The 24,271-nt window shown below is 44.8% G+C and overlaps 1 protein-coding gene across 3 annotated transcripts in view; it reads right to left on the bottom strand.

The window, feature by feature from the left end:
* MTUS2 (microtubule associated scaffold protein 2) overlaps window positions 1-24,271 on the bottom strand; it is a 410,974-nt gene that overhangs the window by 129,851 nt on the left and 256,852 nt on the right. For all 3 annotated transcript variants that reach the window (XM_074377989.1, XM_074377988.1, XM_074377990.1), the window contains exon 7: window positions 8,337-8,498. In XM_074377989.1, the coding sequence (XP_074234090.1) occupies window positions 8,337-8,498 (162 nt within the window). The remainder of the gene's footprint in view (window positions 1-8,336; window positions 8,499-24,271) is intronic.

Raw genomic sequence — 24,271 nt, 5'->3', positions numbered from 1 at the left:
TAGCTTTTTTGTGCCCTAAGGTTTCACACCAGCCTGCAGGGGGCTTAACAGCAAAACACCGAGTCCCCACATTTTATAAACTCTCTGGTACAACGCACATGCCCTACAGCACTTCCCAAACGGATCAAAAATATTATTCGTGCCACTGTTTCAATGCAAGAATTTAAATGGCATAGCAGAGAAAGCTAAATGTGCCTTGTCCCTTACTTGGATCATTCTGTGGCATTGCGATGATAACTGTTAAACAGCCTCCGAGGCCACTATCCTGGCAGTAGAGGGTGAGGTTGTTAGAGAGTTCAACCCAAGTGTCCACACACACAAAAAACCAAACTGTCCCAACGACCTGCTGACGGGGCAGCGTTTGTGCCACGGTTACGGCCAGGGTGGACGCACCAGGAGAATCAGACACTGATGAAGCAGCTCTGAAGTTTCTGGACACTTTTTTTCATGTTGTCTGTCTTTTGACCACTTCACAGTTTGCGAGTTCCTCCATAAAACGGTTGGGAAGGGGAAAGGAGGGTGTGTATTTTCCAATTAACATGGCATCTAAGTGTTAGCATCCCAAGTCCCAGATTTTAAGGGCAGGGAGCGTGGGAACCTCTGATATTCACAAAGAGAGAATCCACCTGTTCACCTGCACGCCACGCCGTCCTCCACCATCACCATCTGGCAACTTTGACTCACCCGTTAGGTCTCTGCCTGAGTGACTTTTGCACACTGCGCTAAATCTGTATGATACCCCTCCACTGTATACTCAGCATAACTAGTTAAACGAGCACGTGTGTAAGTATGAGTCTGATGTTTCTCTCTCCTATTGGACCATCCGCTCTGCAGCAACAAAGACTGTGTCTGTCTCGTTCATCAGGGCGTCCCCGGGTGTCCAGCACAGTGCTCAGCTCAAAGAAGGTGCTCTGTAAATACCTGCTGAATGAATGGCTGCCCATCCACTTCCCACTGACGTCACTCCCTGTGACTCTGGTGTCACAGCTTGTGATTCACAGTGCCTCCTGGCCGGCTGCAAGGGGCGAGGAGCCTCCCCACCCCTGGCCGGAAAGACCAGCAAACGGCCCTTCCTGGACACCCACAAATGCCGCCCTCTGAACAGTGACGAAACGGACAGTCATCCCAGTCATCATCCCGCCATATTTTCCTGCCTCTGTGACCTCATGCAAAGGAATGGGTCTCACATGTATTGCCTTTATTTCTCTCCCACAAAAGTTCTTTCTAGTACTTCTAATCTCCTGTAAACTCCTCTATCCTCAACCTATCGCTGGTTCCCCTGCTGGCTTCATAATGGCCGAGATGAGTCAAAGCTGGGACAGGAATAGGGACTCAGCCTCAGGGAGAACTCAGCCAACACCAAACAGTCACGCCATCTGTACTCAGGAGCCCAGTGCAGCCTAATGGCTTTGAACTTGCCTCCTTCAAGTCTCACCCCAAGACTCCAGGGGTAAAGTGACCCCTTCACCTGTCCTGTCTTTTCCTAAAGCAGAATATTTTATCTCAGCAAGCTCCGATGCACCCAGAGAAAGGAGAGCTGGTGCTTGGAGGGAAGGCAGGGAGAACCTCCCAGAGTAGCGATTTCCAGAACCCTGCACGTCAAAGGAAACAGACCCTGATGATGCTGACACGCTACTTGTATTTTCAAATTATAGTGTGCCCAGAAATACCGACACATGTGGAATTTAATGCAGAAATAATAATCTGCTTTCAAAGAAGTAAAATTAATTTTTGTGACCCAAGTGGAGTTTCTGTAGCCCACAAAGTAACAGCCTCACTATTCCCAGAGATTTTTTTACCTTAGGGAGAGAGGAAGCCAAACAAGAAGACATCAGCTGTTCATCTTCTATATAACACGGGAAATCCTTTTATATCTTAGTCTGAAGAAAGGAACTTTATTTCCTTTAATACATCATGTCAACATGACAGAATCATAAGTCACACTGACCAAGAAGTAATCTATCTTCAGATCAACATTTCAACTGAAAATACTTTCCTACTTGCTATGACAGCTGCAAACCAGTCAGAAAAGTCAATGGGCAAAGCCCGATTACTTGTGTAAAATTAAACGGCTCAGTGCCCTGGTAAGATGTTGTATTTGACATACAAACAACAGAAAAGTTTGTCATGAAAATTTTGAGAAAAAGAATCACTGAAAGACCAAGGCTAAGATTCCACAATTCTCCTCTTTACACGGCCATGGAGATGGTTAGTGCTTTTTCTTTTCTTTTTTTTTAACAATTAGCACTAAACCCACAATACTTTCCACTGTCATCACGCTGATGTCAGTGAGGCGATGCTCATTATTAACTTACAGGAAGAGATATGACAGGAGTGGATCACAGTTTGCACCTGCAAACACGCTTAGTCAAGTGCATTCGTTCTCAACCTGCGTCCAGTAACCCAGGGCAGGAGAGGAATGGACAGAACACCGAAGTATTTTAGGGGATCTGGGGCACTGGATGTGTGGTAACTAGCGATGTTCCAGAAGGAAGACTTAATCTCTAAGCTCTATATTCCAATGTATTTATTTCAGTGACATGTCATTAGTTGGCCCCCAACTGAGTAAGAATGTGTAAGCATCATGTTTAGAAAGGCTTTCCCTATTCCAAAATTTTAAACTACTTTCTAATTCTTTTATTATCAGAAAAGATACGTTTGAAACACACAAAGTTACTGTCCATTATGTTGTTCAACATAATTTTGCTTTAATTCAGAGAATTAAAATCTTACACTTTTGTGCTAAAAAATCAGTTCTCTCTTCTGTTCAATGGTACCCTCTTTTCTCTTTCCATGACTGTGGTTATTCTTCACCCTCACAGCCAGGAAGCTCTGGGCCTAATTTTGTCGGGCTTCTCTCTTTTTTATGACTTGGATTTTTATCCTTGTGTCTCTGTTATTCTGTGCTCTTTACTGGAAGCTACCTTGTAACTTTTCTGAAGTTAGAAAGTGATAAAATAATAAATAAATTAGAAAATAATTAAATAATAACTAGTGATTTAATAATTTTAAAAGCGTGTTATATTTAATTTAAACTTTTTCAGGTCATGTGTTTCTTAAGCCGTCTTACTATGAATTCCTGGTCTGTTAGAATTAACTGGCATCCGGCTGATGAGATTATGCATCTCTGGCTCTCACTCTAATTATTCGTATACAAATCTGTTTACCTTATTGTGGGCTCCTCAAGGGTAAGGACTGTTCTAATCCAAGTCACCTATGACTTCAAGCAAGCACTTAAATGTTTGCTGAATGATGGAATCAGACATAAACGCTCACATCAGAAATCTAAGTTAAAGGAAAGGGCCCGAGCATTCCCAGGGTGTGTTCCGTTGTGGGCACATGTTGCGTCTATAATTGCGGATGACAGTAATTGAGCAGACGACCCAAAGATGCGAGAGCTCAGCCATCGTTAGCCTGGAATCACCAAGGGGAAGACGCAAAGCATCACAGTTTAGAAATGTTTTCCAGCAGCATCGGTGAAAACAAGAGTTGGAACGTCTAAGTAATTAAAATAACCCAAACACCTCACAGTCCCAAGAAATCCAATTATCTGGAATTTAACTGTGATCTGGATGCCTGCCTTCTGCTTTTTAATTAGCTTGAAGACAGAACGAGGCAATGTGAAAGCTGATTTTGTTGAAGAAACTAGATTCTTTAAAAATTAAAAATGCAAACCAGTGGAATAAATGCAAAGCTAACATTCAGTAATAAAAATGTATCTTTTAACAACAATTTTGAAATACCAGGAAGTGCTAGGTGTTGCAGTTAGATAAAACCTAAAAGAGAAAGTCCTGAAATCTCTAAAATGAGCTTTCTGCTTCATTTTCCCAATCCAAGCCCTCCCCTGGTCACTTAGTTCATTTTCTCTGGGTTTTCAGGCGACATGTGTGGTCTCCTCCCCTCCTTCCCCAGGCTGGGGAGCAAAACAAACGTGGCCTCTCTTCTCTTCTCTTGTTCTCCTGACGCTGGGGAAAGAAGGATGAAGCGTACCTTAGACCAGCTAGCACCGCAACCTCACCACCTCGTGGGGCCTGCTGGGCTGAGCCAGGACAGCGGTCACCAGTGAGCAGTGCCGGGAAGGGGAGGGGCAGCCAGCCTGCAGCGGGCCCCAGGGGCCACAGCCGAGGGTCTACACAGCGGCTGGTGTGGGCCCGTTCGTCTAGCAAATGGTGGTTGTTACGCCTGTTCTAAGACACCCTCGCACCTTCTCCTTGTTTCAATAATGGGAAAATGTGTAGGAAGTTTTATGTCTTCTGAAAATTCAGAGCCTTAGGGCATCACTGAAATCAGTTCCCAAGCAGACGTGGGCTAAGACTCAGGACCTCTGTCCATTGCCTGTCTCACCCAGTCCTCCAGCGACTGGGGCTGCCTCCACCCCACACAGACCCTGGAGAAGAAGGCTGCATCTAACAGAGTGAGGCTGGCAGAACTAACAGAAATGGGGAGAAAGAGGAGGAAGAGAGGTGTGAATGTGGGCAGTTGTCAGCTGCTTCTCCTCGGCGAGACCTCCGTAATTTGCCATCAGTGCATAAGACGCCAACCTCGTGGCAGGGGCACAAGAGATGTGGAACAGGTGGGGTCCTCGGGGCATCTGCTGGAGCCTGTCCTAGGACATGGGGAAAGGCGTTACTCCCACTTGTCCTCAGGAACTGGTTTGTTTCATTGCTTCAATATGGTAACCACCTGCCCCTGCTCAGAGTGGCATATGCCCCCAAAACATTAGGAAGGGAGTTAACTTTCATTCATTCAACAGGTATTTGTTAAGAGCCTGTTTTGTGCCAAGCACTCTTGGTACTCAGGATCTGAGGGTGAGCAAACCACGCATGCCTGCATGGATGGGGGCTAGAAAGACATTAGACAATCACAGAAATTATGAGATAACAATACTGGTGATAATATGAGCTCTAAAGGGGAAGGTCCCTGAAGAGGCGATGCTTAGGTCAAGACCTGAAGGAGAAACAGACGTTAACCAGAGTCAGAATCAGGGAAGGAAGGATATTGCATGAAGTGGGATGGGGCCCGTCTTGGGGGAAGGAACGTTCCAGCAGAGAAAGGGCCACCATGATGTCACCTGTTTCCAGGGCAAACCCACACCAAAGGGAACATGGCATAGAAAACTTGGCTACTTTTTAACCAGTAAGTAAATATTAAGAATTAAATGAATTGGGAGATGGAAATTTGCAGATACTGCTATACATAAATAGATAAATAACAAGTTTTTACTGTATAGCACAGGGAAGGAACTATATTCAGTATCTTACAGTAACCTATAATGAAAACAAATATGAAAGGGAATCGATGTATGTATAAGTTTGACTGAACTGTTATGCATACACCGGAAATTGACACAACATTGTAAACTGACTATGCTTCAATAAAAAATACATACATAAAAGGTAAATTTCAGATGAGTTCATCCCATAATACCTCTCTTTCATTTATTCCATAATACACAAATTCAGAATAATAGCAGATTCAGAATCACTACATCCACACTATCACCAATAAAGTAATTACTGAAAACAGTTAAAAGATTTTTTTTTTTGCAATTTTTGTGAACATAGGCATATACTATTAGGAGGAAAAATAAAATTACTGTTTTAAAGTCACTCGGAATAGATCTTCTCTGTGTGTTTATGTTGCCAACAGGCCATGCAATTACTTTCATTTGTTTAATCATACTTTTGATTTTTAGATATCATCTTTTAAAATTCAATGCTAATTTATCATTGTGTGAAATATTTACGTAATTTCAAAGTCAAATCTACAAAACAAGGTGTATTCAAAGTCTAGCTTCTACCCCGACTCCCTCCATGCTGTTCCTTCTTTTCCCTTAAAGATATTAATTTTTTTTCAATTTCAGAGTTTATTCTTCTATTGCTTTTTCTTAATATAAGCAAATATATATTTAATTATACATACGATGTCCCTGTTGTTTAGATAAAAGCTTAGCTTCCTCTACACACTTTTCTCCATCTTGCTTTTATCACTTAATGATAGATCCCAAAAATCATCGTCCATAGAGAGCTTTCCCCGTTCATTTAACAGCTGTGTAGTCCTGCATCCTGGGCATGTATTGCCATCCATTTAGCTAGTCCCCTATGAATGGACTGCTGAGCTGTTTTCAGTTTTTAGTCATTTCAAACAGTGCTGCAGTGAATCATTCTGAGCATTCTATTTTGCCAGTCTACCTTTGGGAAAGATTTCTGGAGGTGGGGCTGCTAGGTCAAAGGAAAAATGCATATGTGATTTTGTTAATAGATATTGCCAATTCTCTTTCAAAGGAGTTGTCCTATTTTATATTCCCACCAGAATATGTATGAGAATGCCCCTCTCCCTGCAACTTCACAAATGTTTTCGAACGTCTGGATTTTTGCCTAATAGGTAAGAGAACGTAGTCCATTGTAGTTTTACTTTATGTTTTTCTTGTTATGAGTGACATTGACTGGCTTTTCATATGGCTGAGACCTATCAGCATTTCTTTTCCTAAGAACCATCTGTTGAAATCCTAGCCCATTGTTTTGTAACAGCGGTTCACAAAGTGTGACGCCTGGACTAGAAGCAGCAGCATCGCCTGGAATCTGCTAGAAACGCAAACTCTCAGGCCCGGCCCCAGACCTGCTGAATGAGATGCTCTGGGATGTGGCCCAGTAATCTGTTTTAATAAGAAGCCTTCTGGGCGACTCTGATGCACTAAAATTTGATCAGTACTGATCTACAGGATCGATTCACCAGCTGTATTTGAACTGTACTATAGGCTCACCTAATTATTTTCTATTTAAACCAAGGCCAAACTGTTAATAAACTGGAACGGAAAGAGTCAAATGCCTGGGACATTCAGTCATTGATTCGTGGATTCATCCAACCAGGAACAAATAGATGTTAAGTAGCCACTGTGAGTCAGTCACTGGGGACCCTGGGGCGGGCAGCGGGGATACTGTGTTGAGTAAAACAGACAAGGTCACTGACCTCAGGAGCTTTCCTTCCACTGAGGAAGAACAACACTAAACCAGTCCATTTAAGCCTTACCAAAGGGGATTACAAGGTGCTACTCCATTGAAGGGCAAGGGGCTCCAGCGAGTGGAGTAGTCAGGGAAATGCAAGTTAAAGTAATGTTGCGATGGTATTTCACTCCCATCAAATGGACAAAATTTTGAAAAGAGAGAAAGATCTATTCCTAGCAGGCATACGGGTGGAAGTGTGCAGCACTGTGTCCTCTTTGGAAAGGAATCTACTTACATCTATCAAGGCATCAGACACAGCGATCCCACTGGTGGGGGCCATTCCCGTAGAAAGAATGCCACCCTTCTGAGGACGTCACTGCAGCACTGGTTACAGTGGCAGACGCTGGTTACAAAGCGCGTGCCCCGCAGCGGGGGAATGGTTGACTCAGTCATGGTACAGCCGCCCCCGGCGGCCACTGGGAGACGGAGGCCTGCGCTGACTTGCAGGCAGTTCAGCGACGCACTCTGAGTAAGGGAAACAACACGTGCGAAGATGGGCACGACGCAGCCTTGCCTTCAGAAACCCACACAAGCCCATCTGTGTGTCCACGTGTGTCCACTGGGATCCGATTACATGAGCACAGAAGGAAGATATGGGGGGATAAATACCCCTACAGGTGAGCCATCTACAGTGGCTTTGGGCTCACCATCCAGTCTCCCTTCCTCTTAGGGTGTCTTCCTATGGTGCAGAAGATGGAATGCTAAGCTACACGCTGCGTGCTTGGACATCCCACAGGCAAACACGCACACGTGTGAGACACCGCGGGAGGAATCGGGGCAGGGGCCACACTGGGCTGCTTCGGCTGCTCACAAGCACCTTCATTTGTCACACCTCTGTGTCCACGGAGTTCCCCAAGTCTGTCACTAGTTTCCCGTGGCGGATGGGGGAGGCTCAGGCATCCCCTTTGCTGGCCTGGGTAGAGTAGGGAGTCAGCCTTTCTGCAGCAACTGCTGATCCCAGGATCCTGCGTGGATGGTGGGAGCCTGGAAGCAGCCGGGGAGACGGAGCCCCTGAATCCCTGCAGAGGTAGCAGCCCCCCTGCCTAAAGCGGCCCCATGTTTTTGTTTTGTTTTGTTTTTCCTGACAATGGAAACTGTGTGATCAAATGGGTTACCCAGTTGGGGGAAGAGAGAGAGGGAGTTGTGAGAATTTAAACATAGGAATATATGAAAGTGCCTTGAAAATCATGCTATTATTATTAATTTAAAATGCCATCTGAAACTCATCAGTCATCTCATCTAAATAACCGAAGTACCTGAGGACTTTCAAAAGGCTTTTTAATGCAGAAAGGGCACTCCACCGTGGAGCTTCTCCACAGCAGGAAGTCTTACCAGCGGGTGTGGACGTGGATTTTGGTGCCGGAAGCAAACTCCTGCGGGGTGTTGCCACACTGGAGGAGGCTGGAGGGGCCGCCCGGCCGGCCCCCTTGGGTGTGTCTTTGGAAGGCAGAGCCACCTTCAGAGCTGGCTGGTCTTCGGTCCCAAAGGTTGAACCTGTGGGAGGCAGACAGCGTGTTAATTTCAACTTCATGAAAAATGCAAGGACTCCTCGCCATGTGCAATTGCCTGCCTACCCTAATGCCGCCGCCTGCTTTTGAACTTGACCCGACTCCTAGTGAGTGTCCTTGAAGATCATTTCTCTGCGACCAGATGGGGGAAAGAGCCCCCTTTCGTCACCGCATGTAAGTCTGTCCTTCAAAGCCCCACGCCAGGGGCTCCACAAAAGCCAAGAGCAGCCTTGCCCCTCTGAAGATTTCACACATGTGCGTGCACATACATGGTTTGCTTACGTGGATGTGTAGCTGCCTGTGCATATGATAAGCATTTATTTGATAACTCATGGAAGATGAGCAACCATTTTCTGAAAAACAGCGTGAGTGACCCAGGGGAGGTGAGAGAAAGAACACAGGTAGGCACGTTAGTCAAGGAAGTGTGTCTGGGGCTCCCTGAAACCCAGCTGAGTTTACCTTTGGAATAAGAGGCTTGGGGTGAAGGCAGAAGGGCGAGGTGTATGGAGACAGGGAATCTCTTTGAAACCCACAAAGCTTTTTGTCTGAAAAGCTGAGACTTCATCCAAATAAGAGGACCCTGCATTAGTGACCCCAGTTCACTGCAAAGGCAGGTGTTTGTTGATGACTTCAGTTTACTCTTCAACACAGAAACAGATGCTTTGTCTATAGGACAAGCTTGTTGATGACGGAGCGCTCTGAAGACAGGGCATCCTGGGATTTGTGTCAGACGTAAATGCATGGGATGGCTGTGGCCTGAATTTTTTCTCTAGCTCTTTCCAAAGCTACCGTGGTTTACACGTCTGTAATCTCTTAAAGACAATGACACCCCCACCTCTTCCTATTAATGGATAAATCTTCTAAATACACCTCCACGTACAGCCGCGAGGCCTCATCTACTCCATTAAATAGAGAGCCTGGGCGTCCTGAGATGACCGCTTGTCAGGGATAAAACTACCCAGCGAGGAACGTGCCCATCTGCCGCGGAAAACAGGCAATGGCAGCTAGAAGCGTAGCCTTCCACGGAAAGATTAAATTTTTTGTTTTCATCATTTTAAAAGGATAGTCACAACATTCTATGCAGATAGGGCCTGCATAAAAATGATAACATTGTTAAAATGGTTTTAGCGTTCAGACATCCAGGGGGTTTATTCAACCACTTCGAGTAAGAGATGGCTGCTTTCCTCCCTCTGGAGATCTGACAGTCTGTTCAAAACTGATGAGATTTGTTTTGTTTCTAAAGCAAAATGTATTTAGGAAGGAAAAATAAAGAATGTGCTGTTTCATAACACAGAACCTATGCCCTACAGTTCTTTTAAGGGCCTGTGCAAGGTTTTAAATGGTTCTAAGCAGGGTTAGGAGAATGCATTTGAACCATGAGAGCAGAACAAAAGCATTAAAACTCCACTGAGAGGATGTGCACTGTATCCTGAATTTCAGGTTAAAAAGTAAACAGAGGGCAGCCGTGTGCAAAGAAAAAAAGAGAAAGAAACAAAACTAGAGCACTATTTCACACCTTCCACAAAAATTAACTCAAAATGGTTTAAAGACTTGAACGTAAGACCTGAAACCATAAAACTCCTAGAAGAAAACATAAACAGTGTTCTCTTTGACATTGGCCTCAGCAATATCTTTCTAGACAAGTCTCTTCAGGCAAAGGAAATAAACGCAAAAATAAACAAATGGGACTACATCAAACTAAAATGCTTCTGCACGGGAAAGGAAACCACCCATAAAACAAAAAGACGACCTACCAAATGGGAGAAGAGATTCCAAATGGTACATCCGACAAGGCGTTAATATCCAAAATATGTAAGGAGCTCATACAACTCAACAATGAAAACAAATGTATTAAAAATGGGCAGAGGCGCTGAATAGACATTTTCCCAAAGAAGACGTACAGATGGCCAACAGGCACATGGAAAGACGTTCGTCACTAAATTATTAGGGAAATGCAAGTCAAAAACCATGAGCTATCGCCTCACAACTGTGAGAATGGCTATTCTCAATAAGACAAGAAGTAAGTGTTGGCGAGGATGTGGAGAAAAGGGAGGCCTCATACACTGTTGGTGGGGATGCAAATTGATGCAGCCACCACGGAAGGTGGTATGAAGAGACCTCAAAAAATTAATAATACACCTACCATGTGACCCAGCGACTCCACTTCTGCTTGTTTGTCCAAAAAAAGCGAAAACCCTAATCTGAAAAGATACCTGCACGCCCATGTTCACCTCAACGTTATTCACAGTAGCCAAGATATGAAAATAACCTAAGTACTCATCAGTGGATGAATGGATAAAGATGTGATACATACACACAATGGAATTCCACTCAGCCACAGAAAAGATAAAATCTGGCCATTTGAGGCAACATGGATGTACCTCAAGGGGATTATGCTAAATGAAATCAGTCAGACAGAGAAAGACAAACACTGTACGATTTCACTCACATGTGGAATATTTAAAAAGCCCAAAACCCCCAAAACCAAACAAAAAGAAAAAAGAAAAAAACCAAGCCAAACAAAAACAAACACGTAGATACAGAGAATAGAGCAGTGGTTCCCAGAGGGGAAGGGGCTCGGGGCGGGCGAGGGTGAAAAGGATAAAAGGGGTCAACTGCATGGTACAGATGAAAAATAAACTTGGGGTGGTCAGCATGCCGTGGGGTAAACAGAAGAGGAAATATAACCCAGTACACACGAACCTTATAACGTTATAGATCAATGTTACCGCAATAAAAACATCAAGTCAGCACACATTTGAGCAAAACCTCATCAGGGACACCAGGCACCTGCAGGACAGTGAGTCTTCGCTTCTGAACATAGAGCAGGTTCACCGTCCCATCCCGGGACTCAAGAGACTCTCTGGAGGTCGTAGGACATTTCAGATGGGGGGTGGGGGGAAGGCTTGGTCACCAGCGACATTTCACGTGGAATTATCTATCGTCCAGCCGACTGCCGACAGACTGCCTGCAAAATCTACTCACTGACACGTGTAGTGTGGAAGCTGAAATGAACATCAACTCTTTCACACAGAGACTTTCACTGAACAAGTTATTAAAGATCCTGAGGAAGGGGAATATTTTGTATCATTTGTAGAGTTCAAATGCCCTGTTATCGAATCCTCTTGTGCCTGGCGTTATTCTCTTACACGAAATTTATAATTCAGTGAACACGTCCATTTAGAGATGTGGCTGCTTTCCAGGCTGGGGAGTAATTCATCTGTTTGAAGTATGAAGTGTCAAGGAAGCTATGTACTCCCTGCTGAAGGAAGTCTTGAACGACTAAAAAAACCAAAATAAAGTAAAATGAAATAAAACAAAATGATAAAACAAAATTAAATGCTATTCTTGTCCATTCTTGTGGAAGACAGCTGGCAGTAAACAGGACCCCTCTTTGAAAACCATCATAAGTTGGCCGGGACTTAAAAGACACATTATTCAGTGAAAGAGAAGTACTCTGAACTTGGAAATGGCTGTGGAGTTCTGTAACTGCTCTGGTACATTACAACAATGCCTACAACATCAAAGCATTGCATGATGAGAAGAGAAAACAACTGGAAATAAACCATGAGCCAGAAAAATGTTCTGGAGGATCCAGCCAGTGGAAGTGGTCCACGCGTCTAATTCAGTCATCTCATTCCCAACCAACCAGCAGCTACTGTGGCCCTTACGATGCAGGTGATAAACGGTGCAGACTCGGGGGCAAGATGCCAGGGTGTGGATACCCCCTCCTCCACCTGCCACCTCTCTGCACTTCGGTTTCTTCATTCATAAGTGGGGATGATGCTAACTGAATCCACCGAGGTGCTGTGAGAATTAAAAGAGCTAATACAAATGAATGTTTAAAAGGGCGATGCAAGTTCACTTACAGTGGTGCCCGCTGTGTGGTAGGCCCTCATGTGTTACGTTACCAACAGTTACAGGTTAGTTTTAAGCCCAGCAGCTGGTCAATACAGCAAACCAGCTTTCCACAGGGACTTGGAAAGTATTCACGGATTAATATCAGAAAAGGACCAGAGTAAACCTGGTGGTACCTGCAGGATGAAAGGCTAAAATGAAGAGTGACAGTATGATGGGCTTTCACGAAAATGATGCGCTACTTCAAAGGAAAGGTGAGAATAATAACGAACAACCAAGCTTAAGAAACCTGAAGCACTAAGAGTTCCGATACCTTCCTCACAGTGTTAAGCACAGTTATCATAGGAGCCAGCAGCTCTACTATTACGTATATGCCCGGGACCTGAAAACATTCGCCCCCACAAAAACCTGTGCGCAAATGTCCCTAGTGGCATTATGCATAATAGTCAAAGAAGTGGGAACAACCCAAATGTCCATCAACTGACAAATGGTACATAAAATGTGGCTTACCCAGACATCAGAATATTGTTCAGCCATAGAAGGAGTGAATTATTGATAGAAGCTACCCCATACACGAATCGTGAAAACATTAGGCTCGGTGAAAGAAGGCAGGTACGAAAGACCAGACACTGTATGATTCCATTTATATGAAATGTGCAAAATGGACAAAGCCATTGAGGCAAAGGTAGATTAGAGGCTGTCAGAGGCTGGAGGAGGGGGAGGGAGAGTGAGTGCTAATCAAGGAGGGGCTCCTTTCTGGGGTAAAGAAAATGCTCTGAAATTAGACAGGAATGATGGAGCATAACCTTGTGACTACACTAACAACTACCTGATTGTATGCAAGGGTGAGTTTTATGGTATTTGAATTATATACAAAATCAATCAATAAAAACACCTCACACGTAAGTTTTCCTTCCTGGCTCCTCTGGTTGGAACAAGTTCCTCTTGTGATTCGGCTCTCCCCTCTCCCCTGTTACCATTCCTACTCCCCATCCCAGGAGCCTGCGTGGTGGCTAAAGCAGGTCCCAACCCGTCTGTCCCAACCAAGGTGGTTCTGTCTCCTGATGGCGGACTCCTGCATAATACAAAAAAGAACACTCCTCAGACCCACGCCTGCATCCCATTCACGGCTGCAGAATGGCCGAGCTCCCACGTGAGGAGGATGACACTCAAGGCACGGCTACCCCCCTCCCCCTGTCTCATGGAGGCCCACCAAGTGCGGTGTGATCTCAGCAGCTCCGGTCCTATACCACAGAAGAGGACACGTGCCAACACAGGCCAGAAAAGGCTGCACCAAAGGAATGAAAGTTCCTCGGGGGATTTCAGGCACTGGGAGGAGGAAGTGTAGATTTACAGGATTTCTGATCCCCTCTTCCAAAGGAGTGAGTGGTGTCTACCCAGCCTGATCAGAAGGATAATTCTGACCATGACAGTGGCAAAGAGGGACGAACACAGACCAGACCAGAACGAGTTTTTTCAGGGGAACACTGCAGAAGAAAAGCAAAACAGTTATTAACATTATGAGGGCATCATGGCCAAAGTCAAAGAAACCTGTTTTCCTGATTCTGATAATTTATCTGTATTATAATGATTAAACTCTTCTCCTCACAGACTTTTTTTTTAACAGTCCCAGGCAATCAAGTTGTATAATATTTTGGCTGCATGATTGCCTAATTAATGCATATTTCATTGATTTAGCAGCATTTATCACTTGGCAGCAAAATCTAGTTTAATTATTAAAGTACCAACTGAATATTCCATTTCCCACCTTCTGCATATTTTAACCCAGGTATGTGCTTTCTTTCCCACTGAAGAGCTAAAGTAAAAACCTGCTATGTTACTACTATGGGCAAAGTTATTTCTTTGTCAGAGTGAAGCGGAGCAGGCTCTGCCCTGGGCAGGAGGCGCACGACAGACAGGGTCCTCTCTTTGTACCACTTACATCTCAGTGTAGGGGACACACGGACCACAGATATAGACAAATAAAATCATCACAAACTGCTATCAGTTATGAAAGAAACACAGGGATGGAACTAAAGGAAAAACTCACGGGTGAAGGAGGGTCCCCCACTTTAAGTGGAGTGCCTAGGAAAGAGGTAATGTTGAAAGTAAACACTTGTAGTAACCTATAATGAAAAAGAGTATGAAAACGAATATATGTAAGTGTACGTATGACTGAACCATTATGCTGTACACCAGAAACTGACACATTGTAACGGACTACACTTCAACTGAAAAAGAAAAAGTAAACACTTCTCTCAGCTGCACACTGCCCCACTCCACCTCCTTTATTCTTGATTATTAATGACCATGATTGTTCTAGGAACTTGGAATTAAAATGTCAGAATCCTCCAGACTCTCTCTTTCCCTTCTATCAACCAATGCAGGTCAGTGTGCTCCTGTTTCCGTTGCACACTTCAAATTTAAATCCTTTCTCTGCCCCTGTGGCGGGCACCTAGGCAGCACCTGCTGGGGAGACAATGGCAGGGGACCTACTCTATCCGCCCCCTCCGTCATTCAGGGCATCCTCCTCCTCACGGTGCCCTCTCTGAGCTTCCTAAGGCCCATGTGGTTCAAGGCGGTCTTCCCGATATACTCCACACTCTTCTTTCTGACATCCAAATTCTTCCGTTATCTGGTCCCAACGTATTTTTCCCCCTCAATTCTGCCACCACATCAAGCCCAGGATACACTCCAGGCAGGCAGGATTCCACCCACGACTTCCTGTCCAGCCACAGACAAGGCTGGGCTTGAGAAATATTTGCTGTATGAAAAAAAAATGTACCAAGGGCAAATCCGTCCCCTGGGGCCAGTGCTTCCTTTCACAGTCAATTCTCGTCTCAATTTCTGAGCCCAGAGATGCTCTAAAAGCTTCACACTTTCCCCAAAAGCTCCCGTGAATGCAGTCACAGTGAGTATGGCCGAGGTGGGGCATTAGTGGTCTATAACACGGGTACTGTCTGTGGTGTAGCGCAGTGGTGTTCAAACACTTTTGAAAACAATACACAGAAAAATAAACATCAGAATGTAATGGTTTGGGGGTCTTTCTGCCCAAGCACCACTCCTCCTTGCCCCAAGACAGGGTACCATTTATTTACATAATGCTTTTCCTCTATATCATTTCAGGTTTTGATTTCATCTCGTCTTAAGCATCCATCACTGGGTTTGATAAAGTTTGAGAAGATAATAGTGGTTAAGACTTCCTGGGTTCAAATCCTGGCACCACCTCTTACTAGTTTCTGACCTTGGACAAGCTATTTCCTCTCTCTGTGTCTCAATTCCTCGTCTTTAAAATGGGGATAACAGTAGTATCTGCTAATTAGAGTTCTATTAAAAGAGTTGTTACATATATAGAATAAAGTGCTCAGAATAGCATCCGGCACATATATGCCCTCTGTAAATGTAACACTGATATTCTGCCCACTAACCCAACACGGAGCCTCGTTCAAAGCCCATCAGCCCGATCTGCCTAGTCACTCTTCTTTTTCCTTCTGGTCACCAATCTCTCCTGGCTTTACATCCCCCCAAGGCAATAACTGGGATCACTCTTGGGAGTCTGCCTCTGAAGAGGCAACTCCAAAGAACCCTGGTTCTTTCTCTGTCCCTTTCTCCCCAGTAGCCTAAGTCCTAACTAAAGACAGAGAAACACACGGCATGTATTTCACTGCTCCCACTTCACCTACAGCAAATGCTAACTTCTCACTAATCCAGGGCTGGCCTGAGAGTCTTCCTCAACACAGCGCTCCAGGAGTCCAATGAATGACTCCAGCCCTGGGCCAGAGGACATCATCTACACTCAGCATCCTAGCCAGGCGGCAGGATGCACTCCCATAGGTCAGGTGCTGGGTGGAAGGGGACTCCTCTAGGTCCACAGGAACTTTCTGGATTCCTGCTGCAGGGCCTCCCCTCCTGAGCTCTCCTGGCTGGGCTTTGACAGCAAGGTCTTAAGACTAAAAATAGTAAGAGTATCATGGAATAGAGTCACGGACACCACAGGTTCGCCCAAATTCAATACCAGATTTGAAACTTACTAGTAATATTCTCTTTAAAAAGTTAATTAATGCAGCCTATTTTATGAAGTGGCTTATTTATTGCCCTCTGTCATTAGGTTAATCTGAGAATTAAATGAGAAAATGCTCATGATGAATTTGCAAAGTGCATGGTACGCAATAAACGTTAGCTGTCATCACCATATGCGCACAGCATCAGCAGAAGCAGCTCTCTTTCATCAGATGTCATTTCTTCAAGGACCCATCTGTCCCACACGACTCCTAATGGCACCTCATTTTATGAAATCCTGTTTCGTGCAAATACTCTCAAGACGTCGCTACCTCCGCCAGGTCAATAACGGAAGCAGATGATTTCTGCAAGTAGCAGGTGCTGACGCTGACAGTCATCTCTGTAAGTTCCCGCTGCTTCAAGGCACAGTTTGCACAGTGCCCCAGGGCTGCACATACTTTCTCAAGGTCTCCTTCTTTTGATAATGATCACAACTAAACCATCACAGAGAAGGAAAAAAACACACACCTTTGTCCCCCAACTCTCTATCCCCTCCTCCCCACCCAGGTGCTCCAGAAAAGCTTTCTCATCTCCTCCTGGAGTCCATTCTAATATACAGCAAAGAGGGTCTTCTTCCTTCTGTCTGCATATGGGTGCAGCTGAACTGGTAAAATGAGACTCATGGTCCAGGGACACAAATGTTAAAGGGAGAGCAGGCCTGTAGGAATGATGCCTCCTCTCCCATCTGAGAGGGTGACATCCTGTGACGTGGGCAAGCCTTCCAGACCTTCACAGCCTGGTTAAATGCCACCTTCTCCATGACACCTTCTCTCCATCTCCCTCTGGGTAATATAACTAGTCTAATAAAGACCAAGCTGATTAACAAAGAAAGCAAAGGCCAGGGGTGATTATACCATTTCTCTTAAAATGATAGAAGTAATCACGGAGGATAAAAGCCAGCATCACCCAGCCCAAGACAATTAAACTCTCAGCACATAAATGACTTAAAGCTTCCTTTTGATCTGAGAAATTCTCTTCAATATTTACCAAGTCACATTCCCAAAGGAGAGAACGTGGTCAAATATTGATGCAGGTTAGTGACTTAAAAGACCAAGGGCTCATATGATATTTCATGAGACTTTTGAGTAATTAAAAGCAAGTTCTTACCACTCCCATTTTATATCAATTAGGCCAGGTGTAATAAATCCTTTTCTCTGTCTGAAGTACTTAAAAGCTTGAGCCTTCATCCATGAATACACTGGTTCATCACCGTGTGAATCTTTCAGTAGTTAATACCTTGGGGAAAATATTTAAACTGTAGCATTTTAATTATATGCTTAATATGGGAGTTGTTAAAAGATAAGAGCATCTGATTTGAACTCAATTTAAATTCTGCTGAGGTTATTAACATGGTATAAGGAATTACAGAAACGATCAAGGGCTTATCTACCAGCTTTTATAAAGAGAGCAAGAAGGAACTTCTGGTGTTCCATTTCCCTGGCTTGGATTTTGTGTTCTACTCTAGTCTCCTTTTCGTGTTACAGGTCTGTTTAATTAGTTGTTTTGAGGCATCCGGGGAGCTCATGGGCTGCTCCATGTCAAGCGCTGCTTCAGTGAGCCACATTGTGGCAGCAAACCAAGTCTAAGTCCCAAGAAACCAAGTCAGATGTTGAAAAGTGTATCACTGCAACTGAGCCTCAACCTTCTTTCCTATGTATTTATAAACCCTGCAGAGGCTGCCAGAAGGAGTCAGAATTGTGCCATCTAGCTGGGATTTCTTGCACTCTTAAAAAAACCCTTTCTGCTTAGTAGCTTCTGGAGAACATACAACATTTAAGGGAGAAGAAACTGTGTCAGTTTCTGGTGTACAGCACAATGTCCCTGTCATGCATATACATACATATATTCGTTTTCATATTTTTTCATTAAAGGTTATTATAAGATATTGAATATAGTTCCCTGTGCTATACAGAAGGAACTAGTTTTTTTTTTAAAAATCTATTTTTATATATAGTGGCCAACATTTGCAAATCTCAAACTCCCAAATCTATCACTTCCTACCCCCATTCCCCGGAACCATAAGATTGTTTACTATGTCTGTGAGTCTGTTTCTGTTTTGTAGATGAGTTCATAGTGTCTTTTGTTCCCTATTTTTTTTTTTTTTAGATTCTACATATGAGTGATATCATAACTGAACAGCCTCAAAAAAATGAAAAGCGTACTGGCTTTAAGGAGGTTTTTCAACTTGTAAATCCAAATAATATTCGCCACTTGAACTCTAAGAATTTTCTCTCTGCTCCTGGGATCTAGAAAACCCCCTCTCTTCTTCCGAGGTCCAAGAAGGTAGTCATCTTCCTTTTATTTTTTTTTCTCTTTCAACATAGCGCTGGTTTTGTTTCTCAATGACAACTGCACTATTCTCTCCCTTTGGTCCAGAGTTTTCCAACAGGGCACTGTCCACACCTTGGGCCAGACGGGTCTTTGCCGTGGAGGCCGCCCTGTGCACTGCAGGGTGCTCAGCCGTATCCCCAGCCTCTACTCAGGGGATGCCAGCAGCACACTCTCTCCCTGTCTACCCCCAATTCCACTGTTGTGACAATCAAGAAACACCTCCAGTTATTGTCAAATGCCCTCTCGGGGCAAAAGCCACCTCCAGGGAAAACCGCTACTCTAGCTGAAGGACAGACTGAAAGATTTAGTCAAAAGACAGTTTCTACTTGTCTTAGTGGAAAATGAGACGGGTAACACCTAAAATCCCAGCTCAGACAATGCAGTAGGGAACAGTGACCCACTGAAGTTTATAAACTAACTGAGGAAAAGTGTTATTTTAGATAGATTAATCAAGAGCAGTGGGTCCTTGCTTTGGTTTTTGAGACTCCAGGAGGCTGTGCAAATAGAGCTGCATTGTCACGTGGCTTCATGTGCAAATTGAAACATGTGTCTTCTAAATAATGAATATATTCCCAACACATATATCCTTTAAATATGAATAAGTGTGACCAATACAATTAAAATAAATTTAACAAATGAAAAAAAAAAGCCTAGGTCAGGATTTTAATAGTTACTTCTTTAACAGTTACTTCTTTAATAATTCTTGATAGCTAACTTCAGTTACTTCTTTAGATAAACTAAGGCAGTACAAAAATATCTTCAATATTCAACAATGTTTTGATGTCTGTTCAGTAGTGGAACCACCTCTGCTCTCCATATGTATTACCCTGATTCGTCTTGATCAGAAACTGGGTACATGGACTGAGCTCCTCCTGATTCTGACAGCCTTCGTCCCAAACCCTCAGCCCCCAGGAGCTGTACTAATGTCCAAATACAAGTATCTTGATAACAGAAATAGCACCTGTTTTCAATTGAAGTTGCACGGGGGAAACCCCAATAGAAAACAGAAAGATGGTGATGCTCCTCCAGTGGTTTAAATCATCATGATTTAATGGAGAATACGTCATTCCTTGAAGAATCCTAAGGATATGGACAGAAATAAGCAGTCTGTAGAACACCATAATTTCTGGACTTAGAATCAAAACAAAACAAAGAGAGCCCTCCTCTGCTTTGCTTTGCTTTGGCTGTGCCCACCTGGCCACCGGCTCTGATGACAGGCGGCCATGGTCACCGAGCCCCCTGGTAGGTGCAGCTCCAGGCTGAGAACGTGGCGGCCCTGGGACAGGCAATCACTGCTCCTCCCCTGCATCCTCGTTTCTAACATCAGAAGAGCAAGAGCTGTGGCGACTACAAAGTCATGTCTGCAGTATCCGACATGCGGTAAACACGAAATAAACGGTGGGCTCCCCTTTCCTGGTCTCTGAAAACCATTCACTCTTCCTTAGTTTATGAACACAATCCTTTTCCTCAAAGTCCTTCCTGATACAAAATTTCAGAAATCAAAAGCCCTATTTCCGCTCCTTTTCTAAAAGCTATGATGACTACACGGTGTTCAACCATCATCCATGCGAAATAAAATTGCCAATACTTTAAAACCCATCATAAAATCACTCAGGCAAACATCATTCAAACTGGTTTTTGCAAACTATCATAAACAGACTAGTGAAGGAACTTTGCAACCCCTTTAAATTTCATGAGAGACAAGCAGAGGCTTCAGTCGATCACCTCCCTGAGGGCAGTTCCTCCAGGACGGTGCCAGCTGCCTCCTCAGGAAGACCAAGGCTGTGAAGCCAGGACAGTCTCTCGGCTTCTGGATTTTACAGATCTCTGATACCAAGCTCCAGCCCTTGTGAGTTTCAGTTCTCCTGCAACTCCGCTCCCTCAAGTGCCTTCCGCACCTTCCTCCAGCAAAGGCGATGTCTTACACTGGGTAATGGTGTGGTACAGACCATGTCCAGCAAACACCCGGGTCACCCGCACCCCCAGGGGGCAGGGCGTCCCACATCTGCACGTGTTCCTGCCCCCTTTCCCCCTAGACTGAGCAACAGCCAGCTCCTAAATTCTCTTACACTTTTTGTTTCTGTTGTCATCAAAAAGAAATTCATAAAGTTGAAAAATATTTGTAAGTAAAAAACAAGAGCTTAAAATTCACAAATTAAGGTTGATAAGCAGAAGCATTTTAATCAGCAGCAAAATCTGGATCCGACATTAGTCAGAACATGTGTCTGAAGGGCACAGAATTCTAAGAGACCTTTGCCTTAACTAAGGGGCCATCGCTTTAGGCCAGGTAGGTGCAGGGAATGGAGACCGGAATCTTCTGTTTTCCACTCTAAACAAGGAGGCACCTAAGGCTGTGTGCACAGAGAGGAAAGATCAGGCCAGCCTGCAGCCTGTTAAGCAGAAGTAGAATAAATTGTTTCCTAAAATAGTAATGAAATGCAACATCTGCTAAGGTCTCCCTCTCTGCAGAGACTTCTGGTAAGCGTTAGCCAGCGGACAGGAGCAAAACCCTGGGTTATTACAAGGAGGAACATTTTTATTTTAAATAATGGCAAATTATTTTTTAATTTTTATTGAAGTATAGTTGATATACCATGTGTCAGTTTCTGGTATATAGCAAAGTGATTCAGTTATATATATTCTTTTTCATATTTTTTTCATTATAGGTTATTATAAGCTATCAAATATAGTTTCCTGTGCTATACAGTAGCACACCACTGTTTATCGATTCTGTATATAGTAGTTTGTATCTGCTAGTCCCACACTCTTAGTTTATCCCTCAAATTATAAACATAAATGTAATCAAGGTGTGTTTGTGAGCAGGATACTAGGGTGTCTCCCAAGAGCCCCATTCTCCAGCGTAACCCTGCCGCATAATCCCCAGGAAGGTGAGTAAGATGGATTTGACTCCAGTGAGGAGGTTGCGCTATATGGCACATTTGACGTTAGGAAAGGGAGTTATCTGGGTGAGCCTGACCTAATCCCATGAGCCCTTTACAAGCACAATGTTTTCTCCGGCTGGAGGCACAAGAGCAAGTCAGAGATTCAAAGGACTAGGGGGATTCAACACCCTGTGGCCAGCTCGGAGGTGGAGGGGCCAGTAGCAGGGAACGTGGACAGCCTCTGGTTGCCACGGGCAGTTCCCCACTGACAGTGGGAAAAACGGGGATCTCAGTCCTACAACCACAGGGAAGTCAATTCTGCCAACAGTTGAATGAGCTAGGAAGTGGATTCTCCCCCAGAGCTGGAGACGAGAACTCAGCCCAACACCTGGACCTCAGCCTTTGAGGCCCTGAGCTGAGAGCAGCTCTGCCCTACGTGAGCTGCTAAACAGGCGCTGTCTTCAGCGCGTAAGCCGGTGCTGACTTGTCAGGCGGCAACAGCAAACTCCTACAGACGCCTGACACATCAGCCGGGCAGCCGTGCCCAGGGCTGGGCCAGCACAGTGCTGGGTGGAGGTGGTCCTCGGGTAAGGGGGCTGCAGCAGAGGTGAGGACAGCCCGGGACACCCCCGCTGCAGGGCCCCAGGCAGTGGCGGAGGCTCTGCCCTGGTCCCTGGAGCTGGATGCCCTAGTGAAAAGCACATGGATTCGCCCCATATAAGCTACAGAGTCTCAGAGAAATGGCTGAGTCTTTCTCAATCTACATTTCCTCATCTGTAAAATGGGTTCTAGTGCAAATTAAAAGAAACAGCCTGGATGAAGCATCTAGCAGAGTTCCCGAGGCACAGGAGATACTCACCGCATGTTACCATCTTTCTCCTTTCCAATCTCTCTGACGTCCTCCTCTTTCTAAAATACAAAATGAATCATTTCCCAGTTGACAGCCTTTTGATGACCCCTCACCTCTTATAAAGTAAATCCAAGCCCCTCAGTAGACCAAGGAAGGCCACTTCTTGCTTGCATCTCAAGGTCCAACACTTGACTATTCATCATGCTGTGAATACACTATGATGTTTCTTTGCTTTGTTGTCTTTAAACACGTGGCTCTCACTATCTGGGATGCCTGTCCCATTCCCCTCCTGCCAGGTGAATTCTGTTTCATTCTTTAAAACCCAGCTGAGGTGCTACAACCATGTGAACTATTCTGGAAAGGTTGCAGATAATGGTAAGAACACTTTGCTCGGAGGTTGCAAGGTCCTCCACATGTATGTGTACTCTCGACGTGGTAGCATGAAGGAGTCTGTACTTGATCCTGAAGGCCACAAAAAGCCACTGAAGGGTTCCAATATGGAATGACATGGCCATGCATACCTTTCAGAAAGATGGCCATGGCTGCGGAATAGGGAAAATAAATTAGAATGGGGCAAAGCTGGAGGCAAGGAAGTAATCCAAAGCTTTTTCAGCAAACTAATGAGACAAAGTAAGGGTCTTGGCTGAGTAGTATCTATTGCTTATAGTACTGGGGACATCAATTGTTTTGCAGCAATGAAGGCTGGTCCAGAAGAAGGCGACTTCAAGAGAAGGGAAGTGTTGAGAAGCAGGAGCGGGGGTAATATCACCGTTGATGAGCCGTCACTGGCTTGCGCATGCTGCCTGGGTAAGTCCTTGGTGAGCCAAGATGTACTAACGAGCCCTGATCTGAAGGATCTTGAATGAGGTGTGAGGAAAGTTCACTTCAGTGCAGATAAAGCTGGTTTAGGATCAATTAAGAGTGGAACAAATCAGGGCAATTACAAATAACTTAATGGTCCCTCAGGAGCAGAGATGCTGTTTGTTTTTTGCAAAGTGTCAAACATCTTGAAACACCTGAATTAAGGCTTCTTTTCTTTTCTTCTCTGTTTTTAGCAAGTAAAAGAGCGGTTTATTCTGTGGACAACTGATCGCAAAGCCATACACATTTGCAGACCCTAAAGAGACTTAGAACATGGAAATACAGTCATGACAATAAAAGGTCCCGCCCTCTTCCGTTCGTTGGTGTTTTGCCCTCCTCACTGCTCTGTCCAGGCTCAGCCTGCGCCCCTCACCGCGGCCCTCCCTGCCCTGAACAGTCAGCACTGGGCCCAGGCTCCCCAGCCTCCCTGACAGGAGTCAGCGCCGACTTCAATGCCTCCCTGAGGAGCTGGCCCAGGACATGATGTCTTGGCCTAACAGCTAATACCTGACAAATACTGGCATCTACAGAGATGAGCTCATTTCATCTGTGCAGTCTTCTGTTCATTTTGCAAAAGCAGAAATTAAGGCTGAGTCATTTGAACCAGGAAAAGGCAGTAAACGCAGAGTCAGCATTCAAATTTGTGTCTCTGACTCCGGAGTCCAGGCTCTTTCAACACTCCAGCGCAGCCTGCCCGGAAACTGAAGGCTGTTTCTGAAGCCTGTTTCTGAAGCCCAGCTGTTCGGCCTCTGGGCTACGATCCATTGCCTAGAAATCACTCTCCCTGCATCTGGAGCTGCCTTCCCTGCTCGCCCGCCCCCCCCCCCCCCCCCCCCCGGGCTCTGGCTGACAGCAGACAGGCAGCTCTGCATCACACAGGAGTGAGGAGTCCCGATCCACAGAACCCTGGGCTCTTGT

The sequence above is a fragment of the Camelus bactrianus genome, chromosome 14 (assembly GCF_048773025.1).
Source record: "Camelus bactrianus isolate YW-2024 breed Bactrian camel chromosome 14, ASM4877302v1, whole genome shotgun sequence".
Taxonomy (NCBI): Eukaryota; Metazoa; Chordata; class Mammalia; order Artiodactyla; family Camelidae; genus Camelus; species Camelus bactrianus.
Note: the sequence above shows the minus strand (reverse complement) of the source record. Positions and strands in the feature narration are given on the sequence as shown.